We start from the raw sequence: 25986 nt of genomic DNA on the forward strand, positions 1-25986 counted from the left end.
ACGAGGGGGCGTTCGCACCCTGGGGGCTGGGACCCGTGTTCCCGCTAATCGCTACCGTCCATGTGCGGCATACACGCTGCGTGCACGGAGGCAGGTGCGGACGTGCACCACCAGAAATGAAAGCCGAGCTGTGGAGTCTCTCCTGAGCGGCCGCACAGGCGCCCGGCTTACAGGGACACTGGCTGGGACCCCGCAAACTCGCCGGCTGCTGAGCTCCCACTGCCTGGGACCCGGCTCCATCGCTCAGTGCCGTGGCCAGTCCCCAGCCGTGCCGGCATGCTGCCCGGGGGAGATCAGGCGACAGAATCCAGGCCTGAGCTTTCTGGGGCGCCTGCCCGGCGGGTCCCTCACACGCTGCCCCTCTGCCCTAGCCCCGAAAGGCACAGCACCCTGCGCTCAGCGTGCACCGCTCTGCCGCCCTGTCCCACCCGAGCCGGGCACGGCGTGCCACACCTGAGCGCCGAGGGTCTGCAAGCTCAGAGCCCACCCCAGCCGCGAGTGCCCAGGCTGGGCAGTGATGGGCAGCTGGACGGCAGGGACCCGCTCAGCGCCCGGCAGAACCCTGGTGTGACGGCGCGTCGGGGTCCCCCCACCCTGCACCCCCGGAGCAGCCAGAACAGGCCCCGCCAGCCCGTAGAACAGGGGGGTTAGTGCCCCTCCCGGACACAGCCCAGCACAGACGTGAGGTGGCTACAGGAGCCAGGGCCAGGATCCCCCAGCCCCCTTGAGATGGGTCCCTGGGCCCCTGGGTTCCAGCCTCTCCTCAGACTGTGCCCTGCATGGGTCCAGCCCGAAAAACTGACCTTCCCCCAACACTCCCTTCCTTTTCCTCCCCTCCCTCAGCTGGTCGGGCCGGTCCAGTCACTGTCCTGGGGGCCCCCAAGGTCCCCCCCGCTGGGCCGTGCTCACAGACAGAGGCCAGCAGGGGTCGCCCACCGCCCAAGCCCAGCGACCAGCACGGTACTGACACCGCACCACAGCCGGCTCCCCTCAGGCTGGCAGCCCCAGCCCTGCGGCTCCCCGTGGCCTCGCCGGCCCCCCGCGGCCGAGCAGCCCTGCCATTCGCGCTCTGCCCGGAGACCCCTGGCGACCCCGGGCCAGCCCCCGGCTGTGGGACTGGTTCGGGCCAGGGCGGCACGGGGGCTAAGCCAGTTCCTGCTGGCCAGAGGACCCCTCGCCCCGCCCTGCCCCAGCGCGGCCCCGCTGTGTCCGACCCCAGCTCTGCACAACACCAGGGTGAGGGGCTCCAGGCGCCGGGGCAAAGACACGAGCCAAATGCTGTTACCGCACCGGCGCAGGGCACCATCCGCTCAGCCCCTGTGCCCCCCGGCCCGGCCTCGCCAGGGGGCTGCGAGCGGGACTTCTGCAGGACCTTGGCCGGAGCATCCAAGTCCGCACGGAGCGCGAGAGACGGGGCAGCCACCGCCCATGGCTGGCGGATCCAAGGCCCCCGCCCCGCAGAGAACGCCTGTCTCGTCACGCCGGCAAACGGCGCCGCCCAAACCCTTCCCCCCACCCCGCCCGCCGGCCTGTCTCACTCCAGACGCCCCGCTGGCGGGAGGGGATTAAAACGAGCTTGTGGAGCCAGGTAACAGGAGAACGGGCAGGGGCCTCACGAGGCAGCGAGTCCAGTCCCCCGCCCTCCCGGCAGCACCAGGCACCGTTTGGGTTCCTCGGACCCGGCTCCTCCGATTCCTGGTTCTTCCGGTCCCGGACGACCCGCCGCCCCCCCAATCGGTAACTCGCCGAGGCTTTGCCCAGAAACCAGGCGGGGCCAGGCCCCTCCCGGCCTCGCCGCAGGGTTTAGGGAGCGAACCCGGGTGAACCGGCGCAGGCGCAGCGAGCAAGGGGGCCGGGCTGGGCTCCGGCTGGGACGAGCTGCTGGCCGAAGGCTCCTTCCTGGTCCGCGGCAGCCCCCTGCCCCTTTGCGGGAGATCCCGCGGGGCGCCCGCAGGCCAGAGGCGACGAGGAGGGGCCTCCGGGGCCGTTTCTCCCTCCCCGCTCGCTCGGCCTGCGCCCGCGCTTGGAGGGGACCGGCCGGTTTGCTCCTCCAGGGCTGGGAACCAGGGCGCCTTTCCCCAAGCCCAGGGACAGGACCCGGCCGGGGCGCTCGGCTGCAGCGGGCTCCCCCGGGCGCCTTGCTAAGCAGCTGCCAGCCCGGCAGTGAAAGGGGTAGGGGGGCACCCCCCATCTGGGGCAGCTCCAGCCTCTGGCTCCCTCCCCCCAGCGCCCTTCTGAGGGGGGCTGCAGCCGCGCGAACCGGTCTGGGAGCGAGGGGCAGGGCTCAGCTCGGGCCCCCCTCACAGCCGGCTGCGGGGAGGGCCGAGGAGGAGGCTGCAGGGGGCCAGGGCTCCAGCAAAGCAGGGGAGACGCCCCCTCCGCCACCCCTGCGCATGGGGCCGGTTCTGAGGGGGAGGGGTTGCTCACCAGCCCTTTCTGGGGGCTCCCACACCCCACCGGGCCCCGCCCATCCCAGGGGCTGCGGGATGGGGGGGGCTGGTGTCCAGAGGCCACCCCGACGTGCTGGCTCCGGAGGCCCCTCCTGCCGCACGCTGGGACCCCGGGAGCAGCAGGGCCGGCGGCCAGGCAGGCGGGGGGCACGGGAGTGGGGTGAGCCGACGACTGGCACGGGGGTTTGTCCCTTAAACGGGGGGCATGCCCCACGGCTGCAGCCCTGCCCGGGCTCCCGGAGACACTGGGGGGGCTGGGCACAAGGGGCCGGGAAGGCAGCTGCAGGCTGGCAGGGAGGGGCCCCTTCCACCCGCGCTCCCCCCCAGGCAGCAGGAGCCGCGCAGCCGCCCCCGGGGACGCGTGTTCCGGAGCCGGGCGACGGCCCCGGGGGAGCCTTGTTTTCCAGCTCGCTTGGCGGCGGCGCTGATGCAATCCAGCCCTGATGGGAGGCAGCCCAGCCGCTAACGAGGCGCAGCGGGAGGGGCAGAGCGACGTGCCCCGGCGCTGCTGGGGGGCCAGAGATGCCCCTGCACTGGGCACCAGGGCCCGGCCTGGGTCTCGCCTCCCTCGCTGCAGGCCGGGCCCCTTCCCAAGGCGGCTGTGAACCCCCCGCCCCTGCCATTGCTGGTCCATACGCAGCAGGCCCGGGGCAGTCAATATCCACCCTGTAGAGCCCGGCTGCCCAGGGGGCTCAGGCTAGAAAGGGGGCTGGGAGCCGAGGGGCACGTTCCTGCGGGCACGGTGAGGCCCGGGGGTGGCTGTGGTGCTGGCCCAGGGGGGCCGGCGGCGGGAGGCAGAGGGGGGCGGTGAAGGGCCGGCGGGTGGCAGCGATGGGGGCGTGGCTCAGCGGCCCCAGGCTCACGGAGGCGCTGGCAGGGGATGCCCAGGAGCGGGCGCTGGCACAGCCCGGAGCAGCGCGTCCCCCCGCGTGGCAGCAGGCCCGGGCGCCCAAGGGAGAGCGGGGCCAGGCCGGCGAGGGGCGCTCACCGCTGGGGACGGGGGGCTCCGCGCCGGGCGAGTGCCCACAGGCTGCCCTGGTGCCACGTCCCCTTGGCTCCCTGGGGGCATGGACTGGCCGCAGGGCACACAGGACCAGGGCAGGAGGCCGGCGGGGGCAGAGCAGGGAATCCCCCAGGGATCTAGGAAAGGGCCGGGGCCGGGCCGAGCTCCACGTCCCAGGGAGAAGGCGGGGAGCCCGGGGGAAGGGCCGGGAGTCTCGCGGGGCGGGGACCCGGCTGCCCCTTTGTCTGCCCGCCACCCCGTGCTCAGCCCCTTGGAACCAATGACCGTTGCACGGCCCTGCCGGCTGAGTGCCCCCCGGGCACTGGGGGGCACTGGGCTCTGCAAGGCGCCCGCGGTGCTGGGCAGGACGGGGCCGGGCTCAGGCTGCCGAGGCCTTCGGCAGGGCAAGGCGCAGGAGAGCAGGGGCCCAGCAGGCCGAGGGGACTGAGGGGCCCAGACAAAGCAGCTGTTGGGGGAGGATCGGGACCCCGCCCAGAGGGGGGAGTGCAGGGCCCGGCCCAGGAACCCTGCTTCTGAGGGCTGGCACTGGGTGCAAGGGGGCTGGCGTGTGGGGCTGGGCGGGGTGAAGGTGCAAGGGGGGGGGTGGAAGGGGCCGGGGAGGTGCAAAGGGTCATGGGGAAATGCAAGGGGGCGGTGGGACAGGGGCAGGGCAAGGGCCCAGTAGGGCTGGGTGCAAGGGGGCTGGGGTGGGGCTGGGCAGGCTCCCGGGGGATTCTCACCTCCCCTGCCAGGGCTCTGGGCGGGCCGCTCGCTCCCTGCTAATGGGCTTGTGCAGTGTCCTGGGTGCCTGCCAGCCTCTCGCCCCAGGGTAAGTGTGTGTGTGTGGGGGGGGGGGTTCCTCTCCCAGGGCTGGGGGGTCACTTGCTGCCCCTGCAGCTCTGGCTGGGCAGCTGTGGGGAGAGCAGGCACCACTCGCCGCGGGGGGGAAGCCACGGGCACAAGGCCCAGGCCGTGGGGCGCCCCCCATCAGCCGCACTACGACCACGGGCCCGGCCGGGGGCCTCTCCAGCGCCTGGGCAGACCCCATGCGAAAGGCGCTGCCCGGGGCTGGGGCCGTGCGGGAGACCCCGCGGGCTGCCCAGGCGCCCGGTGTCGCTGCCAGAAAGGCCTCTGCCCCATCTAGTGGCAGGCGCCGGAAAGGCACCAGGCCCCCTCTGCCAGCCCTTAGCCCCCAGCCAGGCCAGCAGCGCCCTGGGGCTGCCCCCCACGTGGGAGGCGGCGGAGGCTCGGCTGGTGCCCCCAGGGGCAGAGCAAGGGGAGGTACCAGGCCTGGGCGTGAGGCCGTGGCCCGGCTCACGTGGGCCCTGGGGGGAGCGGGGCAGCTGGGAGGGATCTAACCGGAGCAGGGCCACGTGCCGAGGTGGCCAGAGATCGCAGGGCCTGCCGGACCCCCCGCCCCACGCGAGCCCAGCAGAGCAGGCCCTGCAGGAGGAGCCAGGCCCGAAATGAACTCCTGCCCCCCCAGCAGCAGGGTGCAGCCCAGGTGTTGGGGGGGGGGCTGGGAGAGGGGCCAGGCCAGGAGGGCTGAGAGGCCAGATTCAAGGGGGTGAATCGAACTCCCAGCCCCCCCGCTGCTCCTCCGCATGGCCCCACGGGAGCAGAGGGGCCTGCTCCCCACCCCGGCAGGCTCTGGGGCTCAGGGCCTGTCCCCTCCAGCTCGGACGGAGCGGGAAGAGCCCGGCTAAGCAGCACGGAGGAGCCGAAGGGGCCGAGCCAGGCAGCAGCGCCGGGGCGGGGCGGGGACAGACGAGGGGGGGTGAGACCAGGCTGCCCTGGGGCCGTTCCCTGCTGTGGGGGTTACCCCGGGGCCCATCCTGCCCCTCACAGGTGACGAGCCGCACACACAGTCCCTGGAGTTTAATTGCACTTTTGTAGCACCCCGCCCTGCTTGCCGCAGCCCCCCCGGCAGGGAGCCCCGCAGTCAGGGCTGGCCCGTGCCGGCTGTGGGGCTGCCCGCGGGTCACACAAAGGCCCTAGGCACAGAGGGCCCCTCCCCCGGCAGAGCGCTGGCACGGAGCGGACGCCTCCTGTCCACGTGGCTCCCGCCCCGCGAGGCCGGCCCGTCTCCGCTGGCAGCCACGGCGTCCGCCACGGCGCGTAGGGCCCGACGGCTTCCGCACCCCCGTCCCTCGGGGCCTGGCCTGGAGAAGGGCCCGCGCCCGCCGCAGACCCAGCCTGCCCAGGGCACAGCGACGGGCCTGCCTGCCGCAGGAAGTGCTGTGCCCGCCGTGCACCCTCGCCCCGCTCCCGCAGCCTGGGCACAGCCCTCCCGGCACAGGGAGACACTCGGAGCCGGGCGCAGGGCCTGGCCCGTTGGCTGTCCCCGGGGCACAGGCACCCAGGCCCCGAGCGGTCCAGCCCTGCAGCCGGGGCAGACGCAGCAGGACGGGGACTCCGGCGGCGCCTGGGGACAGTCACAAAGGGGCACTCGGCCCCGTGTCCGGGGCTGAACGGGCACGTCCCGGGCCCAGCGGTTACGCCCCCAGTAGCGGTCGCACTCTCCCCTACCCCGGCCCAGCGCGAGGAGGGGCTGCGGCTGCCGGCGGAGCCACGAGAGGTGCCGGCCTCTGCTACGTGCCCCCTCCGTGTTCTCCGTCACGCTGCCTGCTTGCGCCCGCGCCGGGCTGGGGCTGAGCCCCGTGGGGGGCTCTGGCAGGGGCCTGCTCCTCGTCACTGGCGGGGTGGGGCTCCCAGCAGGGCTCTGCCCCCCACACTGGCACGTGGCCACGGGCTGCAGCCTCCTTGGGACACTGGCGGGGGAGGCCTGCGGCCGGGTCCGGGTCCGTGGCCTCGCCCCTGGGCACAGCGTCTGGACGCAGGCCGGGCCCTGCCAATGCTGGGTCTTCCGGCTCCTGCCAGCTGGGCTCCTCGCCCCCTAAAGCTGTGCCGGTGCCCGGAGCTGGGGCGCTCGGACTCCCCACAGCCCCGGCATCTCCACTCTCAGGCGGCCTCTCGGCGGCCCCGGGCTCCGGCTCTGCCCGGTCGCCCCCGTCCGGCTGGGGCCCCTCTGGGCCGGGCTCCGGCTCCGCCCGCTCGCGCCCGTCCGGCTGGGGCCCCTCTGCCCGCTCGCGCCCGTCCGGCTGGGGCCCCTCTGCCCGCTCGCGCCCGTCCGGCTGGGGCCCCTCTGGGCCGGGCTCCGGCTCCGCCCGCTCGCCCCCGTCCGGCTGGGGCCCCTCTGGGCCGGGCTCCGGCTCTGCCCGCTCGCCCCCGTCCGGCTGGGGCCCCTCTGCCCGCTCGCCCCCGTCCGGCTGGGGCCCCTCTGGGCCGGGCTCCGGCTCCGCCCGCTCGCCCCCGTCCGGCTGGGGCCCCTCTGGGCCGGGCTCCGGCTCCGCCCGCTCGCCCCCGTCCGGCTGGGGCCCCTCTGGGCCGTGCTCCGGCTCCGCCCGCTCGTGCTCGTCCGGCTGCGGCCCCTCGGCGGCCCCGGGCTTCACGGGCTGGTGGCACATGGGGCAGGTGTCCTGCACGTACAGCCACTTGCGGAGGCAGGCCGTGTGGAAGAAGTGGCCGCAGTGGGTGATCACAGCCACGTCCATGTCCTGCGGCAGAGGAGGGGTTAGCGGGAGCGGCTGCCCAGGGGAGCCAGGCCCAAGGGGAGGCGCAGGCGGCACCCCGGGGACGATCTGGGACATGCTCCTTCCCCTCCCCTCCACGGCCCGCTGGCCTGCGCTCAGCCCTGCGCCCTGCCGGGCCGTGTGCCGGGAGGCCCCTTGCTGGGTCCCAGGGCCTCAGCACAGCTGGGTGGGCGCCTGCTCCCGGCAGGCTGCAGACTCCGGCAGGCGGCGCATCCCTCCCCTTCCCCACAGGGCTGGGCCCCCGCAGGAGCCGCTCGACCGCCAGCCCTGGGGTCCGGAGAGCAGTGCTGCCTGAGCCCGGGGGACGAGAACAGCTGACTGAGCGAGGGCTAGGCCACCCCTTCCCACGCTATGGGGCGCAGCCGGGGGGAGAGGAGAGAGTTGGGCCCTGTGGATCTCAACCCACCAGGGGTTGGGGCTTGGGCCGCAGTGTGGTGGTGGGGGGAGAGTTGGGCAGTGTGGGCCGCCAGGGGTGGGGTTTGGGCCCCGGGCGCCCCTCAACCCAGGCAGCGTGCTCGGGGAGCGGGGTTTCGTGGCGCGGGGAGGGGCCCACCTGGTAGCAGATGGCGCAGACGTCGTGGTGCTCCCGCAGCTGCCCCCGGGAGGCCCTGGGCAGCGAGCGGATCTTGCGGGCGGCCGCCCGGCGCAGCAGGAAGCTCCGCCAGCCCAGCTGGGCCCGCAGCCAGACGTTGAAGTAGGAGTGGATGATGATGACGGAGGCGCCCATCCAGCTCCACTCGCCGAAGACGGACTCCCAGGTGCCGTAGGCCACCACGCAGACGGCCACCAGGAACTCCAGCACCCGGCTCACCGCGCCCACGCCGTAGACCAGCTCGTCCGTGCGCGCCAGGGCCGCGTCCCACAGCAGCTCCGCCACCAGGAGGGCGTAGACGAAGAGGGTGCCCATCACCTGGCACAGAGGGGCGGAATCGGTGGGCGGGGCTTCGTCGCCAACGACGACCAGGCTGGCCGGCCCCACGCCACCTCCCGGGGAGGGGGGATGCGGAGAACCAGGTGAGTGGTTATTGGGACTCAGCAAGGCCCCGCCCCAGAAATCCCTCCCAGTCCTGTGTTCCCGCGGGAGCATGCACTGGGGACCCGGTGAGGCGAGGGGGGGCTCTGTGGTGTGTACCCGCAGGGAAGGGAGCAGGCACTGAGGGGTAGGGGCGCGTACCTGTGGGGAGGGGGGCAGGCACTGGGGGGACGGGGGATGTACCTGCAGGGAGGGGGGCAGGCACTGGGGGGACGGGGACGTACCTGCATGGAAGGGAGCAGGCACTGGGGGGCGTACCTGCAGGGAGGGGGGCAGGAACTGGGGGGACAGGGGATGTATTTGCAGGGAGGGGGGCAGGCACTGGGGGGACGGGGACATACCTGCAGGGAGGGGGACAGGCACTGGGGGGATGGGGACATACCTGAAGGGAGGGGGACAGGCACTGGGGGGACGGGGACGTACCTGCAGGGAGGGGGACAGGCACTGGGGGGACGGGGACATACCTGCAGGGAGGGGACAGGCACTGGGGGGACGGGGACGTACCTGCAGGGAGGGGACAGGCACTGGGGGGACGGGGACGTACCTGCGGGAAGGGGACAGGCACTGGGGGACGAGGGGCGTACCTGCGGGGGGGGGGGGGGGGAGACGTACCTGCAGGGAGGTGAGCAGGCAGCTGGAGACCAGGATGAGCAGCCAGAAGTCCATGTGGAAGAAGCGGACGAGCTTGTAGGCCAGGAAGCAGGGGAAGAGCAGGAGGAAGAGGCACAGGCTGAGGCTGCGGAAATGCTTCCAAGGGCTCCTGGAGGAAGAGGGGGTCAGGGGCCTGCCAGCCCGCAGGCTCCGGCGCCCGAGGGACACACCCAGCACGGGGGTCCTGGGCCCGGGCAGCTCGGCTCACTGCTCTGCATCCCCTCGCGGCCAGTCCTTGGGGCCTGGCACCGGCTCCCAGGCGGGGGGGGCGCAGAGGGAGCCGGCCCAAGGGGCCGATCCCAGCCCCGCGAGGGCACCGGGACCCTGTGGAGGGAGCCCCGCCCGCGCGGAGTCCCAGGCGGCCAGCAGCACGGTGCGGGGTGGCACGGGGCCAGGCAGCGGGGCCGAGGGCTCGGGTACCTGTTGCGCGAAGCCCCCAGCGCCAGCACGATGGGGTCGGCTATCTCGATCATGGACTGCAGGGTGGACGTCACCACGATGAAGAGGATGATGCTGAGGAGGAAGGTTCTCTGCAGAATCTGCAGGTCCAGCAGCCCCGTCTGCAGAGCCAGCAGCAGCAGCGTCACGCCCTCGGTCACGCCCCTGCAGGGGAGCAGGAGAACCGGGCTCGGGTGGGCCCAACAACTGCTGGAGGCCAAGCGCCCCGGGGTCTAAGCCAGGAGCGGCTGGGGCACACGGCCAGGCACGGCGCTGGCTACCCGAGCAGGCGGCCCTGGTAACAGCGCGTGCAATGCACGGACACACTCACTGGTGCACACGGCGCTGGCTACCCGAGCAGGCGGCCCTGGTAACAGCGCGTGCAGTGCACGGACACACTCACTGGTGCACACGGCCAGGCATGGCGCTGGCTACCCGAGCAGGCGGCCCTGGTAACCACGCGTGCAGTGCACGGACACACTCGGTGGTGCACACGGCCAGGCGCGGCGCTGGCTACCCGAGCAGGCGGCCCTGGTAACTGCAGGGAGCGTGCCGGTGTGGATGTGGGTGCGGACGCAAGAGTCAGGCCCAGCGTGCGGGACAGGGCGAGGGAGAGCTGGCGCAGCGCCCTGCTGCACTCCCGAGGAAGGTGGCACGATGCCCATCCTGCCCCAGAGCTGGCTGGTACCCTGCAGTCAGAGCAGCGCCTGCCGCCCACGTGGACGGAGCCGAGCAAGCCGGCACGCAGCTCAGCCCGCGCTGCCACGGCTCGCTCCCGGAGCTAGCTCGAGCCAACCGGCACCCGCAGGTCTCCCCGGTACCCAGGCACCCGCCACTGCAGCGCCGGGCCAGCCCCTCACCTGTGCATGACGTGGCCGTTGTGGAAGGCGGCGTGGCCCAGCAGGTAGAACTTGCAGAGGCTCAGCACGGCCAGGGCGAGGTAGGAGACGGTGAAGGCCAGGCCGAGCAGGGAGTAGGGCGTGCCGCAGCACTCAGCCACGCTGCCAAGAGACCCCGCGGGGTGAGACGCTCCCGAGCCGGGGACGGGGAGCAGGCGGGCCAGGCTCTGCCGCAGGGGCCCCGGGGACGAGCCGGGGACGGGGAGCAGGCGGGCCAGGCTCTGCCGCAGGGGCCCCGGGGACGAGCCGGGGACGGGGAGCAGGCGGGCCAGGCTCTGCCGCAGGGGCCCCGGGGACGAGCCGGGGACGGGGAGCAGGCGGGCCAGGCTCTGCCGCAGGGGCCCCGGGGACGAGCCGGGGACGGGGAGCAGGCGGGCCAGGCTCTGCCGCAGGGGCCCCGGGGACGAGCCGGGGACGGGGAGCAGGCGGGCCAGGCTCTGCCGCAGGGGCCCCGGGGACGAGCCGGGGTCGGGGAGCAGGCGGGCCAGGCTCTGCCGCAGGGGCCCCGGGGACGAGCCATGGGGACGGGGAGCAGGCGGGCCAGGCTCTGCCGCAGGGGCCCCGGGGACGAGCCATGGGGACGGGGAGCAGGCGGGCCAGGCTCTGCCGCAGGGGCCTCGGGGATGAGCCGGGGACGGGGAGCAGGCGGGCCAGGCTCTGCCGCAGGGGCCCCGGGGACGAGCCATGGGGACGGGGAGCAGGAGGGCCAGGCTCTGCCGCAGGGGCCCCGGGGACGAGCCATGGGGCTGAGCGAGCCGCGTGCGCCACATCACCCGTGGCCTGTGTCCAGGGACCGTTTTAGGGTGGAGGGCTGCTGACCCACAGAAACGATCAGTTGTGGGCCGCACACAAGCGAGAAGCAGAACCCCCTCGCTGAGGGAGGCCCCAGCGGAGAGACTCTCCCCACGTTCCCCTCGCACCCCACGGCCCGGGGGGCCCAGCCTGGGAGATTGCGCTCCAGCCCGCCGTGGGGCAGAGGGGGCCCTGGGTCTCGGGGGCCGGACGGCCTGAGGTCCCCACCCGTCCCAGACCATGCAACAGCCACGCTCGGCACCCCGCCGCCCTGCCTACCTGCTGAGGAACAGGAAGAGCAGCCCCTGCTGGGCAGGGAGGCCGCTGGAAGAGGCCAGGAGAGAGGAGACCCGGAGGGCGAAGAGCACCAGCCAGAAGACCAGGAACAGCACGGGAATGGCCAGCTGGCTCCAGAGGGCCATGGCCAGCCCCACCAGCCTGTCCAGCTGCAGGCCCTGGGGAGGAGGAGCCGGCGCTGTGTGACCTGCCCCGAGCTGCCCCCCGCCCCCCGCAAGCCGCTGCTCACCTGAGCCACCGCCCTGCAGGCCGCAGCCGCCAGGTGCCCGGGCGCCGGCAGGTGGGAGGCCGCCACGTACAGCACCTCCGCCACGGTGAGGAAGGTGGCAAAGGTGTTGACCAGGGGAAGCGCCGGGAGCGGGAGGCCGCAGAGCCGGGCCAGCAGCGGCAGCAGCGGGGCACAGAACAGCCACACCTGCCTGCTGCGCACGAGGAGGGCACAGAGGGAGCTCACGAGGACCTGGCCTGGCGGGGAGGGAGAGCAGGCCGGTTAGCGCGCTGCAGCGTGTAACTGAGCGGGTGTCGCGCCCGCCTGTCCGGCCCACCTGCAGCGCGGGGCACAGACCAGCCCTACGTCCTGCCCAGCCGCGCTCAGACCAGCCCTACGTCCTGCCCAGCCGCGCTCAGACCAGCCCTACGTCCTGCCCAGCCGCGCTCAGACCAGCCCTACGTCCTGCCCAGCCGCGCTCAGACCAGCCCTACGTCCTGCCCAGCCGCGCTCAGACCAGCCCTACGTCCTGCCCAGCCGCGCTCAGACCAGCCCTACGTCCTGCCCAGCCGCGCTCAGACCAGCCCTACGTGCTGCCCAGCCGCGCTCAGACCAGCCCTACGTGCTGCCCAGCCGCGCTCAGACCAGCCCTACGTCCTGCCCAGCCGCGCTCAGACCAGCCCTACGTCCTGCCCAGCCGCGCTCAGACCAGCCCTACGTCCTGCCCAGCCGCGCTCAGACCAGCCCTACGTCCTGCCCAGCCGCGCTCAGACCAGCCCTACGTCCTGCCCAGCCGCGCTCAGACCAGCCCTACGTCCTGCCCAGCCGCGCTCAGACCAGCCCTACGTCCTGCCCAGCCGCGCTCAGACCAGCCCTACGTGCTGCCCAGCCGCGCTCAGACCAGCCCTACGTGCTGCCCAGCCGCGCTCAGACCAGCCCTACGTCCTGCCCAGCCGCGCTCAGACCAGCCCTACGTCCTGCCCAGCCGCGCTCAGACCAGCCCTACGTCCTGCCCAGCCGCGCTCAGACCAGCCCTACGTCCTGCCCAGCCGCGCTCAGACCAGCCCTACGTCCTGCCCAGCCGCGCTCAGACCAGCCCTACGTCCTGCCCAGCCGCGCTCAGACCAGCCCTACGTCCTGCCCAGCCGCGCTCAGACCAGCCCTACGTCCTGCCCAGCCGCGCTCAGACCAGCCCTACGTCCTGCCCAGCCGCGCTCAGACCAGCCCTACGTCCTGCCCAGCCGCGCTCAGACCAGCCCTACGTCCTGCCCAGCCGCGCTCAGACCAGCCCTACGTCCTGCCCAGCCGCGCTCAGACCAGCCCTACGTCCTGCCCAGCCGCGCTCAGACCAGCCCTACGTCCTGCCCAGCCGCGCTCAGACCAGCCCTACGTCCTGCCCAGCCGCGCTCAGACCAGCCCTACGTCCTGCCCAGCCGCGCTCAGACCAGCCCTACGTCCTGCCCAGCCGCGCTCAGACCAGCCCTACGTCCTGCCCAGCCGCGCTCAGACCAGCCCTACGTCCTGCCCAGCCGCGCTCAGACCAGCCCTACGTCCTGCCCAGCCGCGCTCAGACCAGCCCTACGTCCTGCCCAGCCGCGCTCAGACCAGCCCTACGTCCTGCCCAGCCGCGCTCAGACCAGCCCTACGTCCTGCCCAGCCGCGCTCAGACCAGCCCTACGTCCTGCCCAGCCGCGCTCAGACCAGCCCTACGTCCTGCCCAGCCGCGCTCAGACCAGCCCTACGTCCTGCCCAGCCGCGCTCAGACCAGCCCTACGTCCTGCCCAGCCGCGCTCAGACCAGCCCTACGTCCTGCCCAGCCGCGCTCAGACCAGCCCTACGTCCTGCCCAGCCGCGCTCAGACCAGCCCTACGTCCTGCCCAGCCGCGCTCAGACCAGCCCTACGTCCTGCCCAGCCGCGCTCAGACCAGCCCTACGTCCTGCCCAGCCGCGCTCAGACCAGCCCTACGTCCTGCCCAGCCGCGCTCAGACCAGCCCTACGTCCTGCCCAGCCGCGCTCAGACCAGCCCTACGTCCTGCCCAGCCGCGCTCAGACCAGCCCTACGTCCTGCCCAGCCGCGCTCAGACCAGCCCTACGTCCTGCCCAGCCGCGCTCAGACCAGCCCTACGTCCTGCCCAGCCGCGCTCAGACCAGCCCTACGTCCTGCCCAGCCGCGCTCAGACCAGCCCTACGTCCTGCCCAGCCGCGCTCAGACCAGCCCTACGTCCTGCCCAGCCGCGCTCAGACCAGCCCTACGTCCTGCCCAGCCGCGCTCAGACCAGCCCTACGTCCTGCCCAGCCGCGCTCAGACCAGCCCTACGTCCTGCCCAGCCGCGCTCAGACCAGCCCTACGTCCTGCCCAGCCGCGCTCAGACCAGCCCTACGTCCTGCCCAGCCGCGCTCAGACCAGCCCTACGTCCTGCCCAGCCGCGCTCAGACCAGCCCTACGTCCTGCCCAGCCGCGCTCAGACCAGCCCTACGTCCTGCCCAGCCGCGCTCAGACCAGCCCTACGTCCTGCCCAGCCGCGCTCAGACCAGCCCTACGTCCTGCCCAGCAGCGCTCAGACCAGCCCTACGTCCTGCCCAGCCGCGCTCAGACCAGCCCTACGTCCTGCCCAGCCGCGCTCAGACCAGCCCTACGTCCTGCCCAGCCGCGCTCAGACCAGCCCTACGTCCTGCCCAGCCGCACTCAGACCAGCCCTACGTCCTGCCCAGCCGCGCTCAGACCAGCCCTACGTCCTGCCCAGCCGCGCTCAGACCAGCCCTACGTCCTGCCCAGCCGCGCTCAGACCAGCCCTACGTCCTGCCCAGCCGCGCTGGGCGCCGGAGCAGGGGTGTGAATTCACGCGCTCCAGGGCGAGCAGAGACACGGCCGGGGCTCGGACCCCTCTCGGTCGAGCGGCGCGGGATGCGCCGGGGTGCTGCTCAGCTGGCCCCCGCGCGCCCTGGGACGCTGGGTGAGCTGCCTGCAGCGGTCTCCCCGGACCATGGCAGGGCCGCCCCGGGCGCCAGCGTCCACTGGCCGCCCTCTTTGCCACGTCACACGCGCTATGGCCGCTCCCGTTTCTGGGGAATGCCATGGCCCTGGGACACACCCACGTGGCCACGCCCCAGCCCGGAGGCTCCCAGCTGATCCCCTAGCCGAAGGGGGAGGGGGGCTGGCCCCGCAGGGAGGGTGTCTCAGGAAGGGGCCCCAGGGACGTGCCCCGGGGCAGCCTCACCCGTCAGGGCGGTGATGAAGCGGCTGAGCGCCACGGGGTCCTGGAACACGGCCCCCCGGAACTCGGCCTCCAGCTCATGGCGAACGTAGTCCCTGGAAGGAGAGAGGAGCCCTTAGCCGCAGCGCCCCTGACCCACTGCGGTCCCCCAGCCCCAGGTATGCGCCCGCGATCCTCCACCCGGCAGCCCAGGGCCCGGCGTCGGAGTCCCAGCCTGGCAGCGCCCACCTCCAGCCCTGGCAGCCAGCGCTACGAAGTGGGCAGCCGGGCCCCACTTGCCCTGGGAAAGCCGCGTACACTGGGGTGCCCGAGGCCTGCCCGTGGCAAGAGCGGAGCCCTGGGGGCAAGGCAGGCGGGTCGCTGGCTCACCTGGCTGTCTGGTGCCCCACGAAGAGCAGCAGCAGCGTCAGGCTGTAGAGGTACAGCCTCACCAGGGCCCGGAGCGGGAGCAGCAGCACCACCGCACACAGCACGTGGCCTGGCAAGGCAGAGAAACACCCGTCAGCCCGGCCCGAGGCTCCCGGCACGGCGCTGCCCACCCACAGCCCGGGACAGCACCCGACCCGCTCCCCTATGCTGGGCGCCCGCGCAGCTGCCCATTACACCCGGCTCAGGGCTGCAGCAGGGAGAGGGCGTAGAGCCAGGCGTGCTGGAGACAGAGCGAAGCGGTTCCTGGGAGTCGTGGGGCGCTGCAGCAGGGAGAGGGCGTAGAGCCAGGCGTGCTGGAGACAGAGCGAAGCGGTTCCCGGGAGTCGTGGGGCGCTGCAGCACTAGGCCGGTGAGTCCGCACCAAGGGGATCGGCGGGGCGATGGCCTGCGCCCGACTCCTGAGGGCAGAGCTGGGGGGGCTGTGCAGAGAGAGGGGCCTGCCCATGGGGAACGCAACCAAGGCCCAGCTGATTGCCCGGCTGGAAGAGAAGGAGCAGCCATGGGGCTGGGATCCTGTCCCTGTGGGGGGCAGCCAGACCCCCCCTTAGGAGCGTGTCAGGCTCCCAGAGGGGGTGGAGAACTGAAGCCCGCCGGGGAGACGGGACAGCTTCCCAGGAAAGTCCTGCCAGCCGCAGTTCGTCCAGGGCAGGGTCCAACCCAACAGAGCTCCAGCGGCTGCAGATCCAGCTGCGGATGAAGGAATTGGAAGTCCAGGACCGAGAGAGGCAGCGGCAGCATGAGCTGGCCATGGCAGAGCGGAGAACCGGCGGGGCACCGGCTGCGCCAAGAGTGGATGGGCCCCGGGGCTGCCAGACGCTTGGAGAGGCTCGTGGTGGCCCAATTGAAGGACATGGGCGACATAGACGGGCTCCTCAGCTCCTTTGAGAGGGCCTGTGGACTGCAACGGGTCCCCCCAGCTGACTGGCTGCAGGAGCTCGTCCCCGCACTGAGCCAGGAGGCTGCTGGGGTGCTCAACCAGCCGGAGGACCTACAGCCAGGCGATTACCAGCGGGTCAAGGAGGCTGAGCCCCGAGATGTACAGGAAGAAGTTCCAGGGGGGTGCAGAAGGAGCCATGGGAGACCTGGCCTCCCGCCGGGTGCAATACTGCCGCAAGTGGGTGTCTGGAGTCGGAGCCCAGACCCGCAGGGGACCTGATTAAGCTGATCAGATGGAGCAGTTCTATGAAGCGTGCTGTGACGTAGTGGGGGTACCTTGCAGGTTGCTATGCTGGGCAGTGGGTTGTGGGTGACCTCCACTGGCTGCTGGCTGCAGCATGGCCCAGCAGGGCGGGGGGTGAGTCATTATGCAAAGAGGGTCTCTCAACCTGTCTGACCAGCTACCCCCCAAGGAAAGGAACAAAGGAAGGTGGAATGCCGCCCCTGGCTGGGGGGCAGGGCTGGAAGGGACAGTCTTTAGTTTCTGTCTAGGAAGCAGGGGAGAAGGAGCTAGGGAGGGGGCTGGGATTGTAGGGCCCAGCCACCCCCCATCTCAAGGGGGGGGCACTGAGGCCTCTTAGCCCCAGTTCCTGTAACCAGATTCCATCTGTGCTGTGCTGTACCCTGGAGAAGCAATAAACTCCCTCTGTTCTACTGGCTCGGGGAGTCTGTTCGTGCCACTACGGGGGTGCAGGAGACAGGAAAACTCCAACGCGCCGTCACACGTGCACACCCAGCCTGAGGCTGTGGCTCAAGGACCGAAGACCAGAGACCCCCCCAGGAGGCCGGGAGATGAGTTCATGGAGAGCCGGTCCGGGTGTGAACGGGAATCGCGGCGAGAGAGGGAATCGCACAGAGACCGGTTCTCGGCTGAGCGACGGAGAGAGGCACCGACGAGGGGAGCCCCAGGGACCAGGACCAGTCGTCTGCGCCCCAGAGAACCAGCCAGGGCCCGGACAGAACCGGCCCAAAGGGACCCGCAGGGCCTAACTTGCCATCGCTACGGGCAAAAAGGCCACAAGAGGGCTCAGTGCACCAGGCACTGAGACCTGGGATTTCCCAGGGTTAACTGGCTGGGGCTGGGGGAAGGGCAGGCTGCCCCAAAGGCAGGGGCCAGCAGGCAAACCTCAGCTCAGAGTGGGGGGAGGATGCTCAGTGCCCCTCCCCTGGGAGATCTTACCCTCCGGAGGCAGATTGCTCCGTGTACCGGGTGGGGGCAGGGCGGCCCCGGCAGGGTGAGAGCCTCGTGCCCCTGCAGGTGGATGGCAGGGCGGTGACGGGCTACTGGGACACGGGGGCGGAGGTGACGCTGGCCCGGCCCGAGGTCGTAGCCCCAGACCACATGGTGCCCAACACTCGGCTGACCCTGAGGGGCATAGACGGGACCCGTTTAAGGTGCTCGTAGCCCGGGTGCATCTGAAATGGGGGGCCAAGGGCCCCAAGGAACTAGGGGTCACTGGCACTTGCCCACGGAGGTGTTGATGGAGGGTGACCTAGAGGAGTGGCCAGACGGACCCCATGGGGCCCTGGTCACCGTCCGTAGCCAGAGCCAGCGAGAGGCTGGTGACCCTGACCCAGGGGAGGGCTCCCTGCAGGGAGCTCAGGGTCCCATCCCAGCGGACACGGGGTCCAGCCAGGCTGGGACTCCGGACCTAGGTAGGGGCAGGGAACAGGTCCCGATTCCTGCCCCTGTGGCTGAATTCCAGGCTGCGGTGCAGGCAGACCCCGCCTTGCAGAGGCTGAGGGACCAGGCTGGCCTCAGGAGAGATTCCTGTGGGAGTGGGGATTCCTGTTCCGGGAATGGCTTCCCCCCCAGGAAGGTGAGGGCATGGGGGGTCCAGTGGCAGCTGGTCGTCCCCCAAAAGTATGACCGCAAGCTGCTGTATCTGGCCCACAACGTTCCTTTGAGGGACGCCGGGGGATCCGGAGCACCCGGCTGAGGCTGCTCCAACACTTCTACTGGCCGGGATATTTGCGGCCGTGCAGCGATATTGTCGGTCCTGTGACTCCTGCCAGGGGGGCGGGAAGGCCCAAGATGGGAGGAAAGCGGCTTGGGGGTCCCTACCCCGTATAGAGGAGCGGTTGTGGAAGGCAGCAATGGAGGCAGAGGGGCCTGTCGGCCAGGCGACCCGGATGGGGAACAAGTACATCCCGGTAGCCGTGGATACGGCTCCCCGCTGCCCCGAGGCCGTGGCTCTGCCCTCCATCGAGGCAGACACGGTGGCAGATGCAGTGCTGGCCCTTTTCAGCAGGGTGGGGTTCCCCAGGAGGTCCTCAAGGACCGGGGGTCCCACTTCCTGTCGGCCCCGCTCCAGTGCTTGTGGGAGACGCACGAGGCCCGGCCCACCTGGACCCCAACGTAAACTCCCTCTGTTCTACCGGCTGGTGGAGTCTGTTCGTGCCACTACGGGGGTGCAGAAGGCGGGGGACCCCAACGTGCTGCCACACCCTCTCCACACGGAGCCAGCGCTGGAATAGAACGGGACACCCTGCGCGCTCCGGGGCCCGCTGCGTTCGCTACCGTGACCGCGTGGTCCATCCCTCGGCGCCCGCGAGGCTGAGGGAGGGCCGTGCCCGGGGGCACTGTGCCCCCCGCTAGCCACACAGCCAGTGTGGGGAGCAGCACCCCCAGTCTCCGCCCATGCCCTCGTGCCCCACGCGGGCACCGCCTGCTCCTCCGGAGCCTTCCCCCCACGTGCAGCAGACACGCAGCGCCAGCGGGACGGGGCGAAGGAGCCAAGCGCGCTGGCTGCATGACACAGGAGGGCAGGTGGCCCCAGGGCAGAACCGACACCCCCACCCCGTGGCCCCCGGGCGCCTCACCCAGGTAGTAGGCGAGCCACAGGGCGCGGCGCCGGAGCGAGGCCTCCTCCAGCTGGGGCCGCAGCAGCTCCGCAAAGGCCTGGACGTCCCAGCGGTAGAGCAGGTCCAGCACCACGATGCTGGGCACCCGCAGCGCCACGTTGGCCACCTCCTCCAGACGGGGCATGGCCGGGCCCGGAGCCACCTCTCCCAGGGGTGGGGCGAGCGTCTGGGGTCTCCTGCGGGGGGGGCTCACCCAGGGAGGAGGGGCTCAGCTGGGGCCTGTGCACCTGGGGGGGTCAGCAGGGGGCTCTATCCCGGGGGGGGCAGCGGTGTGCAGGGGAGGGCTAAACAGCAGGGAGGGCTCTGTCCTGGGGGAGGGGTCAGGCCCTATCCTGGGGGGGGGCAGGTTCTGGACGGGGGGGGGTCAGGGGCTCTGTCTCAGAGGGGCTCAGGGGGCAGAGCGGGGGGGCTCTGTCCCGGGGGGCGGGGGACAGAACGGGGGGATGCGGGGGGGGGGCTGTCTCAGGGGGCTCTATCCCGGGAGGGGGACGGGGGGGTGCGGGGGGGCTCTGTCTCGGGGGGGCGGGGGGCAGAACGGGGGGGGGCTCTGTCTCGGGGGGGCGGGGGGCAGAACGGGGGGGCTCTGTCCCGGGGGGGGGCTTTGTCTCGGGGGAGGGCTGTCACGGGGGGGCGGGGGGCAGAATGGGGGGGCTATGTCCCGGGGGGGGCTCTGTCTCGGGGGGGGGGCTCTGTCTCGGGGGGGGGGGCTGTCACGGGGGGGGTCTGTCTCGGGGGGGCGGGGGGCAGAACGGGGGGGCTCTGTCTCGGGGGGGGCTCTGTCTCGGGGGGGGACTGTCACGGGGGGGTCTGTCTCGGGGGGGCGGGGGGCAGAACGGGGGGGCTCTGTCCCGGGGGGGGCTCTGTCTCGGGGGGGGGGCTCTGTCTCGGGGGGCTCTATCCCGGGCTCCCCCTGCCCCCGCGCTCTCACCTCGCGGCCGGGGCGGGGGGGGGTCGCTGCGCGCGGCGCTTCCGACACTTTCACTTTCTCGCGGCCCCGCCCCTCGGGCCGCTCCACGGGGAGGCTGCGCCGGAAAGCCTGGACCGGCTCCCAGTGACGCCCCGTCGGCCATGTCAGCTAAGGGCAGCCCAGCTCGCCAGCCGGAACCAAACGGGGAGCCGCCATCTTTGCTCAGAGCGCCCATGGCGGCGGCCATTTTGGGTGAGGGCAAAGCTGGGGGCAGCCATGCTGAAGCTGCCAGGGTTGCTTACTAAGGAAGCCATTTTGGATGTAGGCATCCAGGGGGCGGCCATCTTGGATGAGGGCAAGTCAGGGGGCAGCCATGTTGAAGCTGCCAGGGTTGCTTACTAAGGAAGCCATTTTGGATGCAGGCATCCTGGGGGCGGCCATCTTGGATGAGGGCAAGTAAGGGGGCAGCCATGTTGAAGCTGCCAGGGTTGCTTACTAAGGAAGCAATTTTGGATGCATGCATCCAGGGGGCGGCCATCTTGGATGAGGGCAAGTCAGGGGGCAGCCATGTTGAAGCTGCCAGGGTTGCTTACTAAGGAAGCCATTTTGGATGCAGGCATCCTGGGGGCGGCCATCTTGGATGAGGGCAAGTAAGGGGGCAGCCATGTTGAAGCTGCCAGGGTTGCTTACTAAGGAAGCCATTTTGGATGTAGGCATCCAGGGGGCGGCCATCTTGGATGAGGGCAAGTCAGGGGGCAGCCATGTTGAAGCTGCCAGGGTTGCTTACTAAGGAAGCCATTTTGGATGCAGGCATCCTGGGGGCGGCCATCTTGGATGAGGGCAAGTAAGGGGGCAGCCATGTTGAAGCTGCCAGGGTTGCTTACTAAGGAAGCAATTTTGGATGCATGCATCCAGGGGGCGGCCATCTTGGATGAGGGCAAGTCAGGGGGCAGCCATGTTGAAGCTGCCAGGGTTGCTTACTAAGGAAGCCATTTTGGATGCATGCATCCAGGGGGCGGCCATCTTGGATGAGGGCAAGTCAGGGGGCAGCCATGTTGAAGCTGCCAGGGTTGCTTACTAAGGAAGCCATTTTGGATGCATGCATCCAGGGGGCGGCCATCTTGGATGAGGGCAAGTCAGGGGGCAGCCATGTTAAAGCTGCCAGGGATGCTTACTAAGGAAACCATCTTGGATGCAGGCATCCTGGGGGCAGCCATCTTGGATGAGGGCAAGTCAGGGGGCAGCCATGTTGAAGCTGCCAGGGATGCTTACTAAGGAAACCATCTTGGATGCAGGCATCCTGGGGGCGGCCATCTTGGATGAGGGCAAGGCAGGCTGCCCTCTGCTTACGCCTGGGAGTGGCAGGAGCTGGGGCTGGAGGTCAGGGCCTGGGTCTCTCCGTAACTGCTCTGTTCTGAAGCTCCTGGGCCCGCGGGCGAGAGGGGCTGCTAGCCTGGCCCGGCCTGGCCGTGCTGCTGTTCCCATGGAGGGTGCAGTGGGCGGGAGACCTGGCAGCAGACAGGCACAGACCGTCCAGCAGGTGGCCCCAGGCCTCCGGAGAACGTTCCCGAGGGCGCCAGACGTGCCAAGGATGCAGCATTCGTGACGCCTCGCGCCCCCGCCAGCTCGCACGGGGCAGAATCAGGGCCTGGGCGTCGCGGCTCCGCCTTGGCCCGGCAGCAGCCACCCTCCCACGCACCTGTCAGGGTAGCAAGCAGCCCCCTGCCTCGCTGGGGCCTGATCCCTGCTGGCCTAGCTCTGCCGACTCACACGGGCAGAGAATCTGGCTCTGGGACTGGCACGCCCACACCAGGCCGGCGAACAGGCCTGCTGGCGAGAACCCAGACGACCTCGCTGCGCACCAGTGGCTCACTCTCCAAAAAGCAGCACGATGAGGCACACAGCCTGCCCGGGGGTCACTCTGCCCCCCCCCGGGCACGCACACTGCCAGCCAGACACAGACACCCCAAGAACCTGGAAATGCACCAGGGAAGGAAATGCTGCATTAACGCCCCCCGTAGGCTGCTGGGACCATCACAGTAATAGGGGAACTCAGCACTGTGCCGGGATCGCTCTGAGCCCACGTGAGCCTGGGTTACCCAACAGCCTGAATCTGCTGGAAGAGTTCTCCATGAGCCAGAGAGCCCTGCGACAGCCCCATGCCATCCCACCAGCGTTCAGCCAGCCGCCGGCAGGGACCCACCTGGGTGGCTGAGTTACGGAGCCAGCTCTCCATCTGCTCCCTGTCACTAGGCCCATTGCTAGAAGTTTCACAGCTTGCTCCTGCTCTGGGTGCAGCTCAAAGGGTGTGTCTACACAGCAAAGAAAAGTCTGCACCAGCCCGCTTGGGCTTACGGTGTATGGGCTGCTCTGGCTGAGACTGCAGCCCGGGCTCAAGGTCCCTGCGAGGAGGGAGGGTGCCGGAGCTAAGCACCAGCCCAAGGTGGAAGCGCCTGTCACAAGCATAAGCAGGGTCTGAATGAACACGTCCCTGCGGCTGGCTGGGAGGGGGAAGGACATGGGTGTGGTTATGTAAATAGAGTTTGCTCCTAGGTGTGACGTAGTGGGGGTACTTGCTGGGCTGTGGTGACCTCTGCTGTCTGGAGCAAGACCCAGCAGGGAAAACCTCACTAGGCAGAGGTAAGGACAAACTGGTTGAACCAGTGGCCAGACACCCCCCATGGAGAGGAACAAAGGAAGGTGGATGCTGCCCTGGCTGGGGGGCAGGGCTGGAAGTGGGTTAGTTGGTTGGTGGCTGTCTGGGAGGATGGATGAGACAGCCTAGGGAGAGGAGCTGGAGTTTAGGGGCCCAGTCTCCCCCATCTCAAGGGGGCCTGAGGCCTCCTAGCCCAGTTCCTGTAACCAGATTACATCTGTGCTGCGCTGTGCTGGAGGAGCAATAAACCACCCTCAATTCCACTGGCTGGTACAGTCTGTTTGTGCCATTTCGGGGTGCAGGAGACGGGGAACCCCCAACGTGCCGTCACACTGGTGTCAGAAGTGGGATGCACTGCACCCCGTGGATGAAGCTCCCAGCGGCAAGTGACAAGGCGCAGTAGAAGCAAGAGCCCTGGAGCCAGGCGTGCTGGAGACAGAGCGAAGCGGTTCCTGGGAATCGTGGGGCGCTGCAGCACTAGACTGGTGAGTCTGCACCAAGGGGACCAGCGGGCAGATGGCCTACGCCCGACTCTTGAAGGCAGAGCTGGTGGGGCTGTGCAGAGAGAGGGGCTTGCCTGTGCGGAAAGCAACCAAGGCCCAGCTGATTACCCAGCTGGAAGAGAATGACCAGCCACGGGGCCAGGATCTTGTCCCCAGGGGAAGCAGCCAGACCCCACCTGAGAGTGTGTCAGGCTCAGAGAGGGGGAGGAGCGCTGGAACCCACCGGAGAGATGAGACAGCGTCTCCCGGGAGGCCTGCAAGCCGTAGCCCATATAGGGCAGGGGCCAGACCAGCGGAGCTGCGGCGGCTGGAGATCCAGCTGCGGATGAAGGAATTGGAAGTAGAGGACCGAGAGAAGGAGCGCCAAGATCGAGAGAGGCAGCGACAGCATGAGCTGGCCATGGCAGAGCGGAGAACCTGCGGGGCCCCGGCTGCGCCAAGAGTGGATGGGCCCCAGAGTCCCGGGGATGCCAGGCGCTTGGAGAGGCTCACGGTGGCCCAATTGAAGGACGTGGGCGACATAGACGGGTTCCTCAGCTCCTTTGAGAGGGCCTGTGGGCTGCAACAGGTCCCCCCAGCTGACTGGCTGCAGGAGCTCATCCCCGCACTGAACCAGGAGGCGGCCGGAGTGCTCAGTCAGCTGGAGGACCTACAGCCAGGGGATTACAACCGAGTCAAGGAGGCCCTGCTGCACAAGTTCGGGCTGACCCCCGAGCTGTACAGGAAGAAGTTCCGGGGGGTACAGAAAGGGCCACGGGAGACCTATGTGGATCTGGCCTCCCGCCTGGCGCAATACTGCCGCAAGTGGGTCTCGGGAGTCGGAGCCCAGACCGCAGAGGAGCTGCTCAAGCTGGTCATGATGGAGCAGTTCTATGAAGCGTGCCCACCCAAACTGAGGCTGTGGCTCAAGGACCGGAGACCAGAGAACCCCCAGGAGGCTGGGAGACTGGCGGATGAGTTCATGGAGAGCCGGTCCGAGGGTGAACGGGAGTCCAGGAGAGAAAGAGAATCGCGCAGAGACCGGTTCTCGGCGGAGCAACGGAGAGAGACACCTCCGAGGCGAGCCCCAGGGACCAGGACCAGTCATCGATACCCCAGAAAACCAGCCAGGGCCTGGGCAGAGCCGACCCGAATGGGCCCACAGAACCTAACTTGCCATCGCTGTGGGCAACGGGGCCACAAGAGGGCTCAATGCACCAGGCGCAAGAACAGGTCCCATGACCTGGGACGTTCCAGGGTTAACTGGCTGGGGCGGGAGGAAGGGCAGGCTGCCCCAGTGGCAGGGGCTGGCCGGCAAACCTCCGCTCGGGGAGGGGGGAAGGATGCTCAGTGCCCCTCCCCTGGGAGGTCTGACCCTCGGGAGACATATTTATCCGTGCACCGGGTGGGGGCGGGGCGGCCCCTACGGAGGGACTGCCTCATACCCCTGGAGGTGGATGGTAGGAAGGTGACGGGTTTCTGGGACACGGGGGCGGAGGTGACACTGGCCCGGCCCGACATAGTGGCCCCAGACCGTATGCTACCCGACACTCAGCTGACACTGAGGGGCATAGGCGGCACCCCCTTTAAGGTACCCGTAGCCAGGGTGCATCTGAAATGGGAGGCCAAGGAGGGCCCCAAGGAAGTGGGGGTGCACCCGCACTTGCCCACCGACGTGCTAATGGGGAGTGACCTAGAGGAGTGGCCAGACGGACCCCACAGGACGCTGGTCACCACCCGTAGCCAGAGCAAGCGAGGGGCTTGCGGCCCGGAACTCGAGGAGGTTCCCCAACAGGGGGCCCAGGGCCCCGTCCCAGCAGACCTAGAGTTGGACCTAGGCAGTGGGGGGAACCACGGCCCTGTCCCAGCCCCAGCCGCTGAATTCCAGGCGGAGGTGCGAGCGGATCCCTCCTTGCAGGCCCTGAGGGACCGGGCTGACCTGGGTGCCGCTCAACCCCTAGGAGGAGATTGCCAGGAGAAGTTCCGGTGGGAGAGGGGATTTCTGTACCGGGAATGGCTTTCCCCCGGGACGGTAGGCAAGTGGGGGCTCCAGCGGCAGCTGGTGGTTCCCCAAAGGTATCGCCGCAAGCTGCTACACCTGGCCCATGACATCCCGTTCTCGGGACACCAGGGGATCCGGCGCACGCGGCTGAGGCTGCTCCAAAACTTCTATTGGCCGGGGATGTTTGCAGCTGTCCAGCGGTACTGCCGGTCCTGCGACTCCTGCCAACGAGTGGGGAAGGCCCAAGACAGGAGGAAAGCTGCATTGAGACCCCTGCCCATCATAGAGGAGCCTTTCCAGAAGGTGGCGATGGATATTGTGGGGCCCTTCAACAGAGCGACCCGGACAGGGAAGAAATACATCCTGGTGGTGGTGGACTTCGCCACCCGCTACCCCGAGGCCGTGGCCCTGCCCTCCATCGAGGCAGACACGGTGGCAGACGCACTGCTGACCATTTTCAGCAGGGTGGGGTTTCCCCAGGAGGTTCTTATGGACCAGGGATCCAACTTCATGTCGACCCTGCTCCGGTGCTTGTGGGAGAAGAGTGGGGTGCAACACACCTGGGCCTCGGCGTATCACCCCCAGACCAACGGGTTGGTGGAGAGGTTCAATGGGACTCTGAAGCAGATGCTACGGACCTTTATGCACAAGTACCTACCCCACCTGCTGTTTGCATACAGGGAAGTGCCCCAGGAGTCCACGGGGTTCTCGCCGTTCGAGCTGTTATATGGGAGGCGAGTGAGGGGCCCCCTGGACTTATTGAAAGACGAGTGGGAGGGGAAGGTCTCCCCGGAGGGTGAGCCGGTCGTGGAATACGTCCTGACATTCCGGGAAAGACTTGCCGAGCTCATGGGCCTGGCCAGAGAGAACCTGAGCAGGGCCCAGAGGAAGCAGAAGGTCTGGTACGACCGCAATGCACGGGCCCGCGCCTACGCTACCGGGGACCAGGTGATGGTCCTGATCCCCGTGCGGAAGAACAAGCTGCAAGCCGCCTGGGACGGCCCCTTCAAGGTGGTTAAGCAGCTGAACGAGGTGAACTACGTGGTGGAGCTGACGGGCCGGACGCGCGGCCAGCGGGTATATCATGTTAACATGATGAAGCCGTACTGGGACAGGGAGAACTTGGTGC

At 70.0% G+C, this 25986-nt stretch overlaps 1 protein-coding gene across 1 annotated transcript; it reads right to left on the reverse strand.

Moving 5' to 3' along the window:
- Positions 1-5316: 5316 nt before the first annotated feature.
- LOC142829726 (RING finger protein 145-like) lies at positions 5317-19144 on the reverse strand. The gene is given in 11 exon segments (XM_075931122.2): positions 5317-6242; positions 6245-7010; positions 7600-7956; positions 8692-8839; positions 9151-9333; positions 10029-10169; positions 11139-11314; positions 11386-11621; positions 14584-14675; positions 14950-15058; positions 18769-19144. Coding segments are annotated over 11 exon segments (2472 nt in total). The 5' UTR covers positions 18935-19144; the 3' UTR covers positions 5317-6144.
- Between the last annotated feature and the right edge of the window lie 6842 nt (positions 19145-25986).

Source organism: Pelodiscus sinensis, chromosome 4 (genome assembly GCF_052426305.1).
Source record: "Pelodiscus sinensis isolate ZL-2025 chromosome 4, ASM5242630v1, whole genome shotgun sequence".
Lineage (NCBI taxonomy): Eukaryota > Metazoa > Chordata > Testudines > Trionychidae > Pelodiscus > Pelodiscus sinensis.